The sequence below is a fragment of the Cyprinus carpio genome, chromosome B9, assembly GCF_018340385.1.
Source record: "Cyprinus carpio isolate SPL01 chromosome B9, ASM1834038v1, whole genome shotgun sequence".
Lineage (NCBI taxonomy): Eukaryota > Metazoa > Chordata > Actinopteri > Cypriniformes > Cyprinidae > Cyprinus > Cyprinus carpio.
In genome coordinates, this window is record NC_056605.1 from 30,073,224 (window position 1) to 30,089,855 (window position 16,632).

General features: G+C 33.7%; 1 protein-coding gene across 1 annotated transcript in view; it reads left to right on the forward strand.

Moving 5' to 3' along the window:
• LOC109091055 (potassium voltage-gated channel subfamily H member 7-like) overlaps nucleotides 1-13,790 on the forward strand; it is an 89,878-nt gene extending 76,088 nt beyond the window's left edge. The window contains exons 12-15 of the mRNA XM_042731877.1: nucleotides 3,674-3,886; nucleotides 7,286-7,442; nucleotides 11,287-11,464; nucleotides 12,775-13,790. Coding sequence (XP_042587811.1) covers nucleotides 3,674-3,886; nucleotides 7,286-7,442; nucleotides 11,287-11,464; nucleotides 12,775-13,029 — 803 coding nt within the window. The 3' untranslated portion in view covers nucleotides 13,030-13,790. The remainder of the gene's footprint in view (nucleotides 1-3,673; nucleotides 3,887-7,285; nucleotides 7,443-11,286; nucleotides 11,465-12,774) is intronic.
• Nucleotides 13,791-16,632: the final 2,842 nt, after the last annotated feature.

A 16,632-nucleotide genomic window follows, 5' to 3' on the forward strand; every position in this document is an offset into this window, starting at 1 on the left:
AATCTCTCTCTGAACGTGGAGAAGACGAAGGAGATTGTTGTTGACTTCAGGAGAGCGCACACTCAGCATGTTCCTCTGACCATCAACGGTGCGACTGTGGAGAGAGTGAGCAGCACCAAGTTCCTGGTGTCCACATCACAGAGGACCTCTCCTGGACCGACAACACTGCAGCACTGGCCAAGAAATCACAACAGCGTCTCTACTTCCTCCGCAAACTGAGGAGAGCCAGAGCCCCCCACCCCCCCATCATGTACACCTTCTACAGAGGCACCATCGAGAGCATTCTGACCAGCTGCATCACTGTGTGGTATGGCGCCTGCAACGTGTCCTGCCGGAAGACTCTGCAACGCATAGTGAGAGCAGCTGAGAAGATCATTGGTGTCTCTCTCTCCCCTCCCTCCAGGACATTTATGGAACCCGTCTCACTCGCAAAGCCCTCTGCATTGCAGGTGATCCCACTCACCCGTCACACAGCTTCTTCAGTCTGCTGCCATCAGGGAGGAGACTGCGGAGTCTCCAGGCCAGGACCAGCAGACTGAAGGACAGCTTCATCCATCAGGCTGTCAGGAAGCTGAACTCGCTCCCGAACTTGCCCCCCCGTCCCTCTTCTCTTCTGCCTCAGGCACCACTGAACTATGAACCACCCCCCCCCCCCCCCCCCAGGTCCCACATCCCCAGGTCCTTCCACCCCCCATCCCTCTAACATACGGATGACATGCACCATTCACTTTGTGCAGCATTGGTCTGCTCACTACCTCATTCACTCATTCACCATGGAACTGACATCATTCTACCACCTCATCAGTCAGTTTAATAATATAACTGCTCTTGAGCCCTTTGTCACTTGCGCTGCTTTTAATCAGACTGAATAAGCTATTTTTTTATGCACTAAAAATATTTTTATCTGCACTGTTTGTTCACTGGTTTGCACTCTATCTGCCATGTGCCTTGCGCTGCTTTTATTTAACCTTATTTTTATTTTATTTTTTTTTCTATTATGTCTTTTTTTACATTCCCTTATTGTATAGTTTTATCTTATATTTTATATTTGATCTAGATTTTTAGGCTCTACTGTTCGTGTTATCTGTATGCACCGGGGGTCTGAGAGTAACGCAATTTCGATTCTCTGTATGTATGTACTGTACATGTGGAAGAATTGACAATAAAGCAGACTTGACTTGACTTGACTTGACTAAAAATAATTATATTAAAAATATATTTTTTTTAAAGAAGTATCTTCTGCTCACCAAGGCTGCATTTATTTGATAAAAATGCAGTAAAAACAGTAATATTGTGAAATACTTATACAATTGTTTTCAATTGCGATATATTATAAAATGTAATTAATTCCTGTGATGTAAACCTGAATTCAGCATCATTACTCCAGTCTTCAGTGTCACATGATCCTTCAGATTCTAATTTTGCTGCTCAAAAAACATTTCTGATTATTATCAATGTTGAAAACAGTTGTGCTGCTTCATATTTTGGTGGAAACTGTGATACATATGAATACATTTTATTTTCAGGATTCTTTGATGAATCGATTCTTTAAGAGAACAGCATTTATGTAAAATAGAAATATTTTGTGACATTATAAATGTCTTTATTGTCACTTTTGATCAATTTATTGTGTCACTGATTAAATAAAATCCTTAATTACCCAGAATATATATATTCTTCAAATAAATCACAGAACTCTGTGTGTGCCGATAGCCTATGTGTGTGTATGTATATATATATATATATATATATATATATATATATATATATATATATATATACACACACACACATTTATATAAATAGAGAGTTGCATGATTTGTTTGAAGAAGCATTCTTGCAGGATAAACTGTTATTTTTTATTGCTGTAATCATGATGAACATCTCTGGTGAGCTCTTAAAACACTGTGGGGATGTTTTAAAACGCTTTACGTGGAAAAACACTTAGCATGGCTTAAATGCACTACTACAACAACCAGGGAGAGCCAAATTTATGGTCATAAAAACTGTCTACTCTGTACTCCAAGGAGAAAGACAATATATTTTATGTGAAGTGTCTTTGACCTCATAAATGCCCATTATAAGGAAACAGCTTAACACTGCTTAATGTACTGAGAAAGTGAGTGGAAACACCATTTTGGTTTTGCACCTCACTGATCATAAATACTCTCTCTGAGCTCTAAATGTCTTAATCATGTGTACTATACTAAAACAACGACAAGTAAAGTTCACATTTCTCTAATGCTTAACAATGATTAAGCCATTAAATAGTATTTTTGTACTATTATATAATTTAGTTTAAACTAATTTGGCTTTTATGGTAAAATTAAGTTAATAATTGTGTAATTATAATTATATAATATACAATTAAATAATTATAGAGAGAGAGAGAGAGTGAGAGAGACCTACATTAAGGAACATTTTGGCTTATATGTCTAAAGAAAATATAAAAAAAATATATATATATATATATATATATATATATATATATATATATATATATAAAATAATACAATTAAAAATATATATTAATTAAGTACAGCTTGGTGTTTATAATAAATGACTGTATGAATGATTTTGTCTTTTTGGAAAATAATATTTTTTTTTATATATATTTAAATCAAAATGTATGGTTTGAACAATATATATTTAACTAAATATTTTTTTTTTACATTTATGTTTTTAGTTTTATCTTAAGTGAACATTCTACCTACATATAATAGCTAATTTATCATTTATTTATTGTGAAATTAAGTTGTAAATTGAAAAATAATGAAAATGAAATGAAACAAAATAAAATAAATGACCTACATTATGTAAAATTTTAGCTTAAATCCAAAAACAAACAAACAAAACATTTACTAAATATATAATCATTTTACTTAGTATGAATGTTTTTCAGTGTGTTTGGAAAATAAATATGTTTGGTTAATATTAAATCAAATTAATTTATGGTTTGAACTAGTGCTGTCAAATGATAATCACATCCAAAATAAAAGTTTTTGTTTACATAATATGTGGGTGTACTGTGTACATTTATTATGTATCTATAAATACACATACATACAGTATATTATATATATATATATATATATATATATATATATATATATATATATATATATATATATATATATATATATATATATATATACACACACAATTGATATTATATTTAAATATATTTAATATACAAATATAACATTTTTCTTAAATATATATACATGCATATATAATAAATAAACACACACACATATATTATGTAAACAAAAACTTTTATTTTGGATGTGATTAATCATTTGACAGCACTAGTTCAAACCATAAATTAATTTGATTTAATATTAACCAAAAATATTTATTTTCTAAGCACATTGAAAAACATTCATACTTATTTTGGATGCGATTGATTGTGACAGCACTATTTTGATCCTAACTGTGTAATTTATGAGAAAATGAGAAAAATTATATAATTTGAGAAAAACTAATACATTTGGCTTTAACAAATAAGATTTTTTTTTTTTTGCATAGGTCCAAAGTATTTTCTTTTTCAGTATGCTCTGGAGCTCTTTCTGATTAAAAACATGTTTTGGACAGAGCTGTTGTTGTTTTCCATGGAGTCTGTCCCAGATTTGATCTCGAGTACATTTTGTACCTCTGACCGATCGTCCCGTAGGAGGAAGCCTGAAGGAAACAGACAGTGAGTGCAGGAAGGAGCGGCGAGAGTCTCGTCTCAGCTCTAAGAGAAGCTCAGAGGACCGTCACACCTCCAGAGAGGAACAGCAAAGGCTTCTGGGAGCAGGCATAATAGAGTATCCATCAGTACAGAGCTACACCTTCACAACGGGCTGCAGTCCTCCTGCTGAAGACACGGGGAAGACATACGACGGTGAGGATTCAGTGTTAGTTCATCTCAACACTGTCTTTGTTGTCTGTTTCTGTGGCGTAACGCTGGGTTTCCAAGGCAAATCTGAAGGGACAAATACACCATAAACTGCATCCTAAAATGAGTCTCATTTGGCCAGATGCACATGGCTGGGAATTGGAGACAAATGTCAAAATCAGTCAAAAACTGAGTGAGGTCTATTCTAGAGGAAGACTGTGCTCATTATGCGGTTTGTCTGTGAGACATCGCTCTCCTGTCTGTTCCCAAAAAGCCCATTTTGCTTAATCAAGGTTTCAGTCGATCTCATCGAGTCTGACTGATAAAGTTCCCTTAACTATCACAAACATCTTTTATTCACAAACACAGCGCATGTCGCTAATAGTCCCTAATGAGTCATTGAGATTGATCTGTGAACCTGGAATTGTGGAAAAGAACTGACTGGAAAGATCAGTTCGCTCCCAAACTATCGTCACACTGGCTTTCAAGACCATCATCTAGCCATTCAAATATTATAGAGCAGATCATAACTGGAAAAACCTCAGTGTCCTCTAAAAGTTTGGAAACAGCCCAGGTTTCAAAGTGGTTTCAATAGCAGTGTAAATCCTTATTTCTTGGCATATACAGTAAATGTTTTACTTGTAGCTGTCATTGAAGTGTAGCATTTATTTATTAGCTATAATATATTTTTGAATTATTTTATACAATAAATTACTTTTCTTGAATAAAATGTTTTATTAGTTGTCCCTTTTCAATGTAGAATCGGCACAAAACAATAATGATTTATGCTGATAGTCCAAACCCCTATAAAGGTTTGGTGAGCACAGGATATTTCACTATAAAAATAAATGATTCCTATTTTTTTAAACTAACAATTAATTGTTAAATTTCATTTAATTGTTATTTTTAATCTTTGATTTTAAATATTTGTTGATTAGTTATATATTTACCTTGATGGCAACATTGATAATAATCATACATTATTCAGTTCTGCAGTTTTTATATTATATTTTTATAAAAAAAGTATATATATATGTACATATAAATGTTTTTTTTTTTTACCTTGATGGCAGTATTTATAGCCAAATTACAGCTAATATTACTATAGTACCAGTGTGCCAGGTTATGCAGTTTTTAATTAATCTTTTGTATTTTATATCATTTAGTTAATCATTTATATAATTTTTTACTTTAATGTCCATTTTAACTTTTTAATTTAACTGTATATTTTCTAACATAGATTCTAAACTTCAATTTATTCTACCTGGTCACTTTTTGATGTCATTTAAAAAAAAAAAAAAAAAAGTATATCGACCTTCACATGTTTTAAAATACTCTGTACATTCTGTGCTTTCAGTGAAGAAGCAGCAGGCTTTCAGTTTGATGGATGACTTCAAAACGAACATACATTCGTCCTTAAAACTTTTCAGACATTGTTAGTCCTTAAAATACTGCTCAGCAGGGTATAAAAGGAAAGCAGAGCTCAGACGCTAAAAACAAAAAGAATTGATTGAATCAGTCTGTTCCTAAATCCAGGCTAAAGCAGAATGATAAGCGAGAGAGAGAGAGAGAGAGAGAGTGAGAGAGAGAAGTAGTTGCCACAGTAAAACAGGGTCTTTCATGAGCTTAAGGCACAGCGCGGCCCGTTTTACAAGCTTTAGGAAAATCCGCCGGACAGCAGCTCTTCCCAAACTCTCTTGAACGAGCACAAAGTGTTCCCTCCTGCGCTACAGCCACGCAAACTACTGCAAAATGACCTCCACAAACACAAACACACTCAACTCAACGTGATTATCATGCCATTGTAATATTAAAGCAATTGTACATCCAACAATTTAAATTCTGTAATCATTTCCCATCATGCCATTCTGAACCCGCGCCGCTCTTTTCAGTATGAATGAGGATTGAGACAGATAAAGGGATACTCCACCCCAAAATGATAATTTTGTCATTAATCACTTACCCCCATGTCGTTCCAAACCCATAAAAGCTTTGTTTGTCTTCAGAACACAATTTAAGATATTTTGGATGTAAACCAGGAGGCCTATTACTGTCCCATAGACTGCCAAATAAATAACAGTGTCAAGGTCTAGAAAAGTATGAAAGTCATCGTCAGAATACTCCATCTGCCTTCAGATGTGCAATCTGGGTTATATGAAGCTAAATACATGTAGAAACAGCGCATCCTTGTGGCGTGGATGACACAGAAGAGCATACACAGCATACGGTGATATAGAGAGACACAGAGGAGACTGTTGACAAAGGAATTATTGAATAACGTCATTTTTTTTTTAGTTTTCTTCGCTTACAAAAAGTGTTCCCGTCGCTTCATATAACCCAGATTGCAGAGTATTAATGCTGTGGTCGCTTTAGACATTTTAAGCTCATCTATATGCCAACCATATACTTTAAAAGTACCTTTAGCAGATTTATACATTATACATTTAAAGGTCTCTTCCAGGATAATAAACCAAAGCAATTGATGCTACTTAGCTTCAAGGCTCTGAAAATGCCCCAAACTCCCATTTCAATAAAGAAGACCTCACTCATCGCTCTGTGCTGGTCGCATCAGGCGTCTTCTCAGTGTCCAACCATCCATGAAGGTGAACCTGTACCAGAGGAATCTAACTTCACTACACAGCCTCTGATCAGACAGAAATTGGCCGCAGCCGTTGTGATCAGCGTGTGCTTCTGGCTCTGGTAGGAGCAGGTGTGTGTGAGAGATAACCACTGGCTTCAGTGTTTCTATTAGTCCTGAGCCTCAGCGATAGGAAAGTCCCAGCAATACAACACCAATACAAGCGCTAACACAGAGACAGCGGCCCTTCACACACACCTGAAAGGAAAACTCTTTCTCCGTTTCTCCCTGTGCAGCATCATTCTGCTTCTCTTATGGGCCACAGGTGTGTTCTGAGGATCACCTACTACATGTCATCTGATTAATCTTTTAGACTGTTTTAGCAGCTAAAAGGCCTTTAAGTATAATTTTAGTACAAACATCCACCTTTAGTTGGTGGTTCATGTGTCTTTTTGCTGTGAAATCTGATTTTTATGAAATATAGCCTATATTATTGGTAGTAATATTTCAAGATGAATACTTACTGGACTGAAGCAGCTTAGGTTTATCATTTTTTAGAAAAATCATGTTCAAATGTGAATATCAAATATTTGTTCATCTCTCAATCATCATTGTATTGCATTGCAATATATGTTTTGAGCATTTAAATATACCCCAGCGACTTAAGACTGGTTTTGTGCTCCAGGGTCACATATGATGCATAAAAGCCTGATGCATCAAATATGATACAAAACAAAAAAGATTCTGTCTAAAGTAAAAACTGAATGAAATGTCACAACACTTCATTGTGAACACAAACTCATGTGTGTATATCATACCTGTTTCAGAGATGCAGACTGATGGATGGGTAGCTGACGGTGTAAAAGCAGACATGGACACGGCTGCGCAGGAGCGGGGCGCCGCTGAAGATGATGATCTGGACTGTGACGTCACGTATGGAGAAGTGGAGCAGAGACTAGACCAACTGCAGGAACACCTGAGCAGGTAAAACCCAGATCAGGCTTCATTAGGAAACACTGCACTGCACTGAAAATGATCATGAGCACAAACTTGTGATTGCATGCTCTGAATTAATGCACAAGCTGCTATGATTGATTTTAATTAAAATGGGAACTGAATGGATGGAAAAGTGGGCATTACATACCAGGACTGTGTCAGATGAATGGAAAGGAAAAGAAACAGAAATTTGTGGTATCAGCTGAAAACGAATGACTCATAGGTGGAGCATCAGTTAAATTAATTACAAATTTTGACTTAAAATAGAAATTTAATTCATGTGGATGTGCATTATGAATAAAGTCTTTTTAAATAAGTTAATGCTCACCATTATGACACAACACTGTTATTGTATGTTATAATAATTAAATTATTAAATGTAATTATTATTAAAAATGTATGTAATAATTAAAAGAATTACATATAAAAAATGTAATTTAATGTTTAAATTTGTAATAATTAAATAACAAATAATGTAATAACAATTGATCAGTTTTATTAAATTAATAAAATATATAGGACAATTATTTAAACAAATTTACAAATGACTTTCAAGTCATGTTGCATTGTTGTGCAGCGTTAAATAAATTATTTTGATTTATTTTTTATCATGTTAGTAGCTTCACTTGAGTCATATGTATATTAAAAGTCCCCATGAAATCAAAATTAAAGTTTTTTGGGTGTTAGTCTCAATATGTTAGTCTTAAGGTTATCTATAAGCCAGTGTGGTCCAAAACAGTGACAAAATTCTCAACGGCTCTGGCCCGAGCAAATATAAACAAAATGCTATTGACTAATTTAAAAAGGGGCAGGGCTGCTCAATATTTCCCACCCTGTCTTCCTCTTTCATTATGTCATAACATAGAATAATGCTGCATGTTTCAGGGCACTTCAGGCGACCTTTAAGAAACATTTGAAATGGTGAAATACTGTGTGCATCTGTGAGAGCTGTGCGAGTCTTCCAGTGCATTACTCCATGTTTCCAGGGGATCCGTACACTACAACAAATTACACTAACCACATGCACGCCTGCAATAAACATTACTAAACAAAACATTGCTCATATCATGGTTATCATTCACATGCACATGAAAATTAACCTCAGCTGACAAAACAAGTTTAGATAACAACAGTTAAAATGCGCTCACACACACATACACACACATACACACACACACACACACACACACACACACACATACACACACACACACACACACAGACAGTGGAGCAGCAGGGTGAGCAGAATCACAGCAGGTGGTATTTTTAGCTGTAACACTGGCTTACAGAGAAAGACACGGCAGGCAGCAAAAATCCTGCATCAGCTGAGCTCAACATCGCACATCTTATAGCACAGAATCAGATGAAACCTGACAAGCTCATATTCAACCAAGAAATCTAACATTAGGTTTTTATTGAAGACAATGAAGCCTGTTTTTGGACCATCACTATTTGTTGTATTGTGACATTATACTCAGGCACATTTTCCTGGAAAATTTGAATGACAGTAAGAAGTAGAATTACTAACTTTGTTTTTATTATAAAAACTCTGAAATGCAAAAATCTCTAAAGTAAAGCATCTGGACATACCAGTAACATGAATTTGGTGTTAAGATTATGCCCAATAATCATGAAAATAATGTCACAATGTGATACACCTCAATGGTAAAAACGAAATATATATACACATATACACACACACACACACACACACACACACACATATATATATATATATATATATATATATATATATATATATACACACACACACACATTTCGGCGTGATTCCGCTATGAACTCGAAACAGATGCGTTCTGCGTCTCATAAATTTAATCCACACTGTGTATTTCTGCACACAAGATTTATTACAGCTTCAGTTCCATACGGAAAATTATTAGATGCTCCGTGTTGCAAACGCTAAACATTCAATTCAGCTCAAGAAATCATTTTGCTTCTGAGTGTTGTTGGGCTGCGTGTGCAGAGACGGAGGGAACATCGCCAGCCTGCAGACTCCAAGACAGGAGGGATGGTCTTATTCCTTTGTTTTCTGAGAGCTCCTGTTAATGACTCTCTGTTTTAATGATTAGGTGTGTCTTACACACAGATTAAACCTGTGCCAGCTCACTGAACACTTCTGATCAACCCTCATATCACACCGCTGAACTGCAAATCATGCTCCCTCCACACACGTCCACTACCTGGAAGGAAAATGAACATGCCTCCTCAAGCTTTACGTGTCAGTTTTTGAGGAGTGTTAAGTAATAATGAAAGCGCCCTTCTGAAATGCTCATGAAAGGTCAGCTCATGGTTTTTATGCTTGAAGCCTCACCGGAGAAGAAATGCTGTTGTATTGCGGTCATCTCGCTCAGTCTCTACTCTGCCCTACAAACTAGGTCATCAATAACTTCATCATGAAAGCTGAGCAGGTGAAGTGATGAATTGGAAATAAGTATTTAGATGCATGCAACACTGACACGATCAGTGCAAGATCTCCCCCTGCTGGACAACAACAGTCAACACACATCAACTGTGCATCATTTTCCTCTCATTGAACTGCTAGACCTTACAGAATTAAAGACAATTTACTGCAATTATCTTCTGTAATGCACTTTGAAAGTAGCACTTTGTGAGAAGAGCTATAAAGTTGTGACCCTGGACCACAAAATCAGTCATAAGGGTAATTTTCTTGAAATTGATTTATACATCATAAATAAGCTTTCCATTGATGTATGGTTTGATAGGATCAGACAATATTTGGCCGAGATACTATTTGAGAACTATTTGAAAATCTGGAATCTGAGGGTGCAAAAACATCTAAATATTAAGAAAATCACCTTTAAAGTTGTCCAAATGAAGTTCTTAGCAATGCATATTACTAATCAAAAATTAAGTTTTGATATATTTACGGTAGGAAATTTACAAAATATCTTCATGGAACATGATCTTTACTTAATATCCTAATGATTTTTGGCATAAAATAAAAATAATTTATAAAGTAATTGATCATTTTGACCCATACAATGTATTTTAAGCTGTTTCTACAATTATACCTCAGCGACTTAAGACTACTTTTGTGCTCCAGGGTCACTCACAAAAAAGATAAAATTATTTTATAAAAAATAATTAAAAAATAAATAAAATAAATAAAAAATATAAAATAAAATACTTTTTTTTTTAGTATTTAACTTACTTAAATATTTATTATTTATTTTAATATTAAGGTTATTATTTATTTCATGTTTTCTAAGTTTGCACACATTGTTTATCCAAAAATGAACAACAGAACTGCTAAATGAAGAGCTTATAAAATTAAAGAGTTTTTACTGCAATTATACATATTAACTTTTTTTATGATGACTTTTTCGTATTTTGGTCATTTGGGGTCTATTCGATTTTTAAAATGTTTTTAAAAATACAGTAAAAACAGTACTATTGTGAACTGTTTTTACAGTATAAAATAACTGCTTTCTGTGTGAATATATTTTAAAATGTGATTTATTCCTGTGATCAAAGCTGAATTTTCAGCATCATTACTCCAGTATTCAGTGTCACATGATCCTTCAGAAATCATTCTAATATGCTGATTTGCTGCTTAATGGTGATATGTTATAACAGCATTTATTTTTTTATTTTATTTTTTTGAAGCAGAAAACTTTGAAACAAATGTCTTTACTGTCACTTTTGATCAATCTCTAATGCTTCCTTGCTGAATAATACTATTATATAAAATAAATAAACACATTACTGACTCCAAACATTTGAATATTAATTGAACAACAAGTGTTTAACAGATGTATGTATTTAAGGTGAGTTTCACCTGTCTCACCAGGTTAGAGTGTCAGATGACATCAGACATTCAGAGTATCCTTCAGCTGCTGCAGAGACAGACGTGTTTGGGACCTCCAGCCTACAGCAGCCTCACAGCCGGTCCCAAAGACAAGAGACCCGGCATCAGAGTGCAGCCCATGGCTTCTGTTCCCAGCAACCCACAGCACTGCACAGCACAGGTGCCACCCGCCTAGAGATGAGAAACAATCCAATAACACTGAACCTGAACCGTTAACTTAACCAAATGTCTTGAAAATCATTCAAATATTTCTGAAGGTTAATTGTCAGCCGTAGTCCAGTGTTATTTTATTATTACTTACACACTATTACAGTATGTTAATAATTTGAATGAGCTTTTATTTATATATTTTCAGTTTTCATTTCAAAGTTGTAGTTATTGTGTTATGCACTTTTGTCATGTGTATATATATATATATATATATATGTACATTTTGGAGATGGGTCCATAGTTACAGTACATACTTGAGGTCTACACGGAGTTTCTTCACTTGTGAATAATTTATTTTGCCATTAACAAATCTATTTCACTGCATCTGAGATATGCATTAAATAATTCGATAATAGATATTATAAAAATGCAAGCTAAATATTTTAGCGTCTATATATAGTGTAAGAAACTATAAATAATTGCATGAATAAGTGCATTTTTTATGCCCTGATTCTCTAAGAGCATTGAGAAGTGTGTACTGGCACAAAAGTTATATGGTGACACTGGAATGAGATCACATGACCAGCTGTAGCGCGCCGCCTGCTGCAGACATTGATTATTTTTCATACATTTTATATCAGCCTTGGGTGATCAGTCATGGTCAGTCTAAATATAGAGTAGGTGTAAATTGAGATACAAAATATTTTATAAACAAAAAAGTAGATATTTTTAATTAATAAAAAAATTATCTATACAGTACATATATATCAGGGTTAACACAGATTAAAAATATATATATATATTTTGTTTTTACTGAAATAAATGTAAAAAAAAAAACCTCATTTTAATTCAGCTAATTCCCAAAGAAACATTCCTAATTTTCATTTAGTTTAACTTGATGTACTAAAATAACTAGAAACCAAAACTGAAATTAAAAAATAAAACTATGTAGACATATTAAAAAATAATATTAAAAATGACAAAAACTCACAATAAAATGACTAAGACTTTAACAAATACTAAAATATAAAACGAAAATGTAAAAATAAAAATGATTAATAAAAAAAATAATAGTATCTCACTGATACTAAAAAAGAAGAAGAAGAAAAAAAACACTGATATGCACATTTCCAGATTTTTTTTTTTTCTCTGAAGGTTACTTCTATATTTTTTTTTCATTAAATCAGGATATAATTGGCTGCTTTAAGGACTAGACATTTCATTTTAATAATGCATTTCTGAATCATGCACAACACTAAAATACACATGCAAAATGTTTATTATCACCAATAAACAATGCAATAAACCCCTCTTTTACAGGACGATGACTTTTTGGCTATGACAAAGATCCATCCGAACCCCAGAGACTCTCTGTCAGGTCTAGGCTTTACAGACTGCAACCCAAAGCAGAGCCACGGGACACGGTCCTCACAGGACTCCAGCACCACGTACCGCTTCACAAACAGCCAGACTCTTCCTCTGACGCGCCAGCAGTCCAGATCCCTGCTTCCAGTCCAGCACACCACAGCAGCTCTAGAGCTCCACAGACCGCCGTCTGATCCAGGACTGCACTGACCAGAACACCCCACAGCTCTTCCACACCTACTTGGAGGCATAAAGGATGTTTTGAAAACAGGCACTGGCCAAAACTTTAATACTAATGCAACTTAAGATTCACCGTTGGCTCTCGCCTGTACATTTGCTTCCTCTTCCTTCTCCTGCGTTACGCTCCTGGAAGCCGTCGAGGAAGATTTGGAACGGATTCCTGGACCACACTTCCGTTTTCAGGAAGTCAAAGTCATTTCTTGGAGTGTCTTGGACACTTTTCCACATACATGTGTTCTGCACACTTTTACACTGGTGTGAGACTCAGGACATTGATGGTGGTTAATATATCATACTGGCAGATTCTCTTCCATGTTTTATCATTATCATTCTAAATTATAATAATGACATTTTACACTTCAATTTGCAGAACGCTGCAGAATTATATACTGTACAGTGTGGTCCACTAATTAATTTTTTGCATTTTCTAATAAAGCGTTTTTCACTACAATTAAACAGTATGTTATACAAAATATTTTGAATATATTTTAAAAATAAAACATTAATTTGACAAAAATAGAATTTCAGTTGATGACATTATAAGAAAAAAACTGCAAACATGTCATACTGTAGCAAACCAAAATTACCAAAATAATTTATAAAAATAATAAATAAATATAAATGTTAATTTTTATTCATTCAGTTCATTTTATATCCGAGTTTCATATGTAAATTTAAAGATTGGACATCTTTGAGTTTTGGACCCAACTAGAAAAATTATTATATTTATTTAGAATTTTTTATTTTTTATATTTTATTCAATATATTCATTTAATTTTTTATTTATATTTTATTTTTATTTATTTGTTTGCATTATTGTCTAATTTAGAACATTTTTCACTAGAATTAAACATTATGTTACAAAATATTTTGGACAGTTAAATTGCAGCATACACATAAATGTGAATTGATTTATTTATTAATATATATATATATATATATATATATATATATATATATATATATATATATATATATATATTCTCACAGTTTTGGGCCTCACTGTAGCAAAATATTGGTTTGTTTGCATTTTTATATTCAATTTAATTTTTTGGAATCTTACTTAGCTGCCATGTACATACATGATAGCCCTCTATGAAATGAAAAGAGATGCATGGCTGAAGGTTTTACGTGTTGCATGTTTACTGCAACATACTGGAAAGCAGGTTTACTCTATGTCGGCATGTTTCAGAGCTAATCACTGAATGCACTCCTCTCTAATTGACTAGGTTTATTTGCACATGGTCATTTTAGCTTGAACCAAACTCTGCACGACATAAAACAATGACACTGAGCAGCTTTTTTGCAAGCACTGGCATACAAGACGGCCACATGTGTAATAATAACAATAATAATAATATGGAATACAAACACGCAGCAAAACTGTATTTACACTGGAGTCACAAATGTGAGAAATGATGAATCATAGATACTCAAAACTATCAACTATAACTCAAAAAGATGCACAGAAAATATTGTAGTGGCGAACAAACACAACAAGCGTTCGTGTATGATGTCACAGCTCATTTTTGCGATACGCCACTGTTTGCAAAGCACATGTTAGTCTCATATGTAGCTACAGTATGAATATATATGCATAATAGAATATTTATCAACTTCTGGCTTCATTCAAAATCTTTTTACAACAAAATCACTTTGTTTTCCAAATATTTAGCCTAGAGAAGCTTCTGTCGCACATCCTGCTAGCAATAATGCTAAAACACTGGATCTTTACACTCTTGTTTCTCGTCTAAAGGGTTGATTTGCTGATTTGTGTTGAAAAGATTGTAATATTTAGCATCATCTGAGGGGAAGTTTTTGCATCTGTTTTCTTTTTCTGTAATATTAGTTTATACCCCCAAAAATATATATTTATACCCAGTAATACACTGGAGTTTTTTTATGTGCAATAAACACTTTCATGAATCACTTTTTCAAGATTTCGCAGCTTGATTTCAAAGTTACAGCTTTGATTTGAGCTATTTTATTTATGTTTATTTTTATATATCACTGCAAAACCCTGTATTTTGGATTACAAGCAAACAATCAAGTAAATTGCACAGAAACGTATTAACAATCATCACATCCAAACAAATATCAAATCTGCAGATAAATGCATTAAATCTCACTGGAACATCATTCATTTCTGCATGAAGGGATGATATCTGCACTTTATGTTAACATAAAGACTCCAAGCCCTTATAATATATTACCAACCTCTGCATGAATGTGTGAGTGCATATGAGTGCATGTATGCGCCTTTATCTTTAATTTAGTAATTTTATTTTATTTATGTGGCGTTTTGCTGCATAACAATCATATTGAAGACAGCCAGAAGCAGAAGGTGACCTTTTTTTTTTGGGACTGTTTAAACTGTTAATAAAACTGCAAACGTTTGCACGTAACACTTTCACTTTTTATCCCAGTGTTTCACTTTGACTGACATGTTTTTTATAGTTTGCACTGTATAGTTTGTACACCACAATACTCTACAGGTGTTTTGAATGTGTCTGTTATTTAAAGATTGATTTATTATATATATATATGATGCATTTACTTTAGGCGATGACTTTTGACTAACTGTACAAACAAGTATATAAATAAAATGAATGCATATCAGTTTTGCGCTTACTGTTGTTCCTGTTTATAGTCAAAATTATTTTTTTTAAGAAAGAGGCACTTAAATATAAAATTAATACTCATGAATAAAAATTTGATTGTCACTGGTGAAAAATAAACCCTAAACAGCAACAACAACAAAAAATCACAGCAATTCTATAAACACCTGCTTGTCAATAGAAAAAGCTATTTTATTATTTAGAATTTATTTTTATTTTATTTTTTCAGTTTTTATTTCATTTTAGTTTCAGTTTTAGTATTTTAGTTTTTTTTCCTTGTTTTCTTGTTTGTGTAATTTTAGTTCTTCAACATAAACTTATTTTATTTACATTTTTGAAGCTCAAGTTTTTTAATAATTTCTTTTATTTCAGCTTTAATTTCAATTAACAAAAAACCAAAACGAACCAAGCGCAGCACAGAGTGGTCACACTAGTCAAACGAACCGGGCTTTGGGGGTCTTACACGCTTGGGGACACGCTTCATGCAAAGAAAGGCGGCGTACCTTTTATTCTTGCTGTATTATTATTGCTGCCGCCATGTTGTGGAGACAATGTGTTTCGTTGTGAAAGAAAAACTACTTTGTTTGGTCTTCCAAAAGAGGACACGACTAGAAATCAGTGGTTAAGTTGTATTTACAACACTGTTCCAGAACAGTTCAACCCAAATATACAGATATGTGCTGCACATTTTACGGAGGACTGTTTCCTGATCCTGGGAGAATAGCCTACAATGCCGTCTGTTCTGACTCACAGCCTGTAAGTATGTTTTCATATTTAAAGAAGTGTTTTGAGCAGTGTAGAGTAGCACTTGTTGTTTGTCGTTTCTCCGATCACAAATGCAGGCATTGTTATATCTTTACACGGTGCGATATGCAACACAACGCATAAAAACACAGTGTAAGTCATTATAATCAGTAATTATGTCCCCACTGGATGCAACAAATGCCTCGTTTGT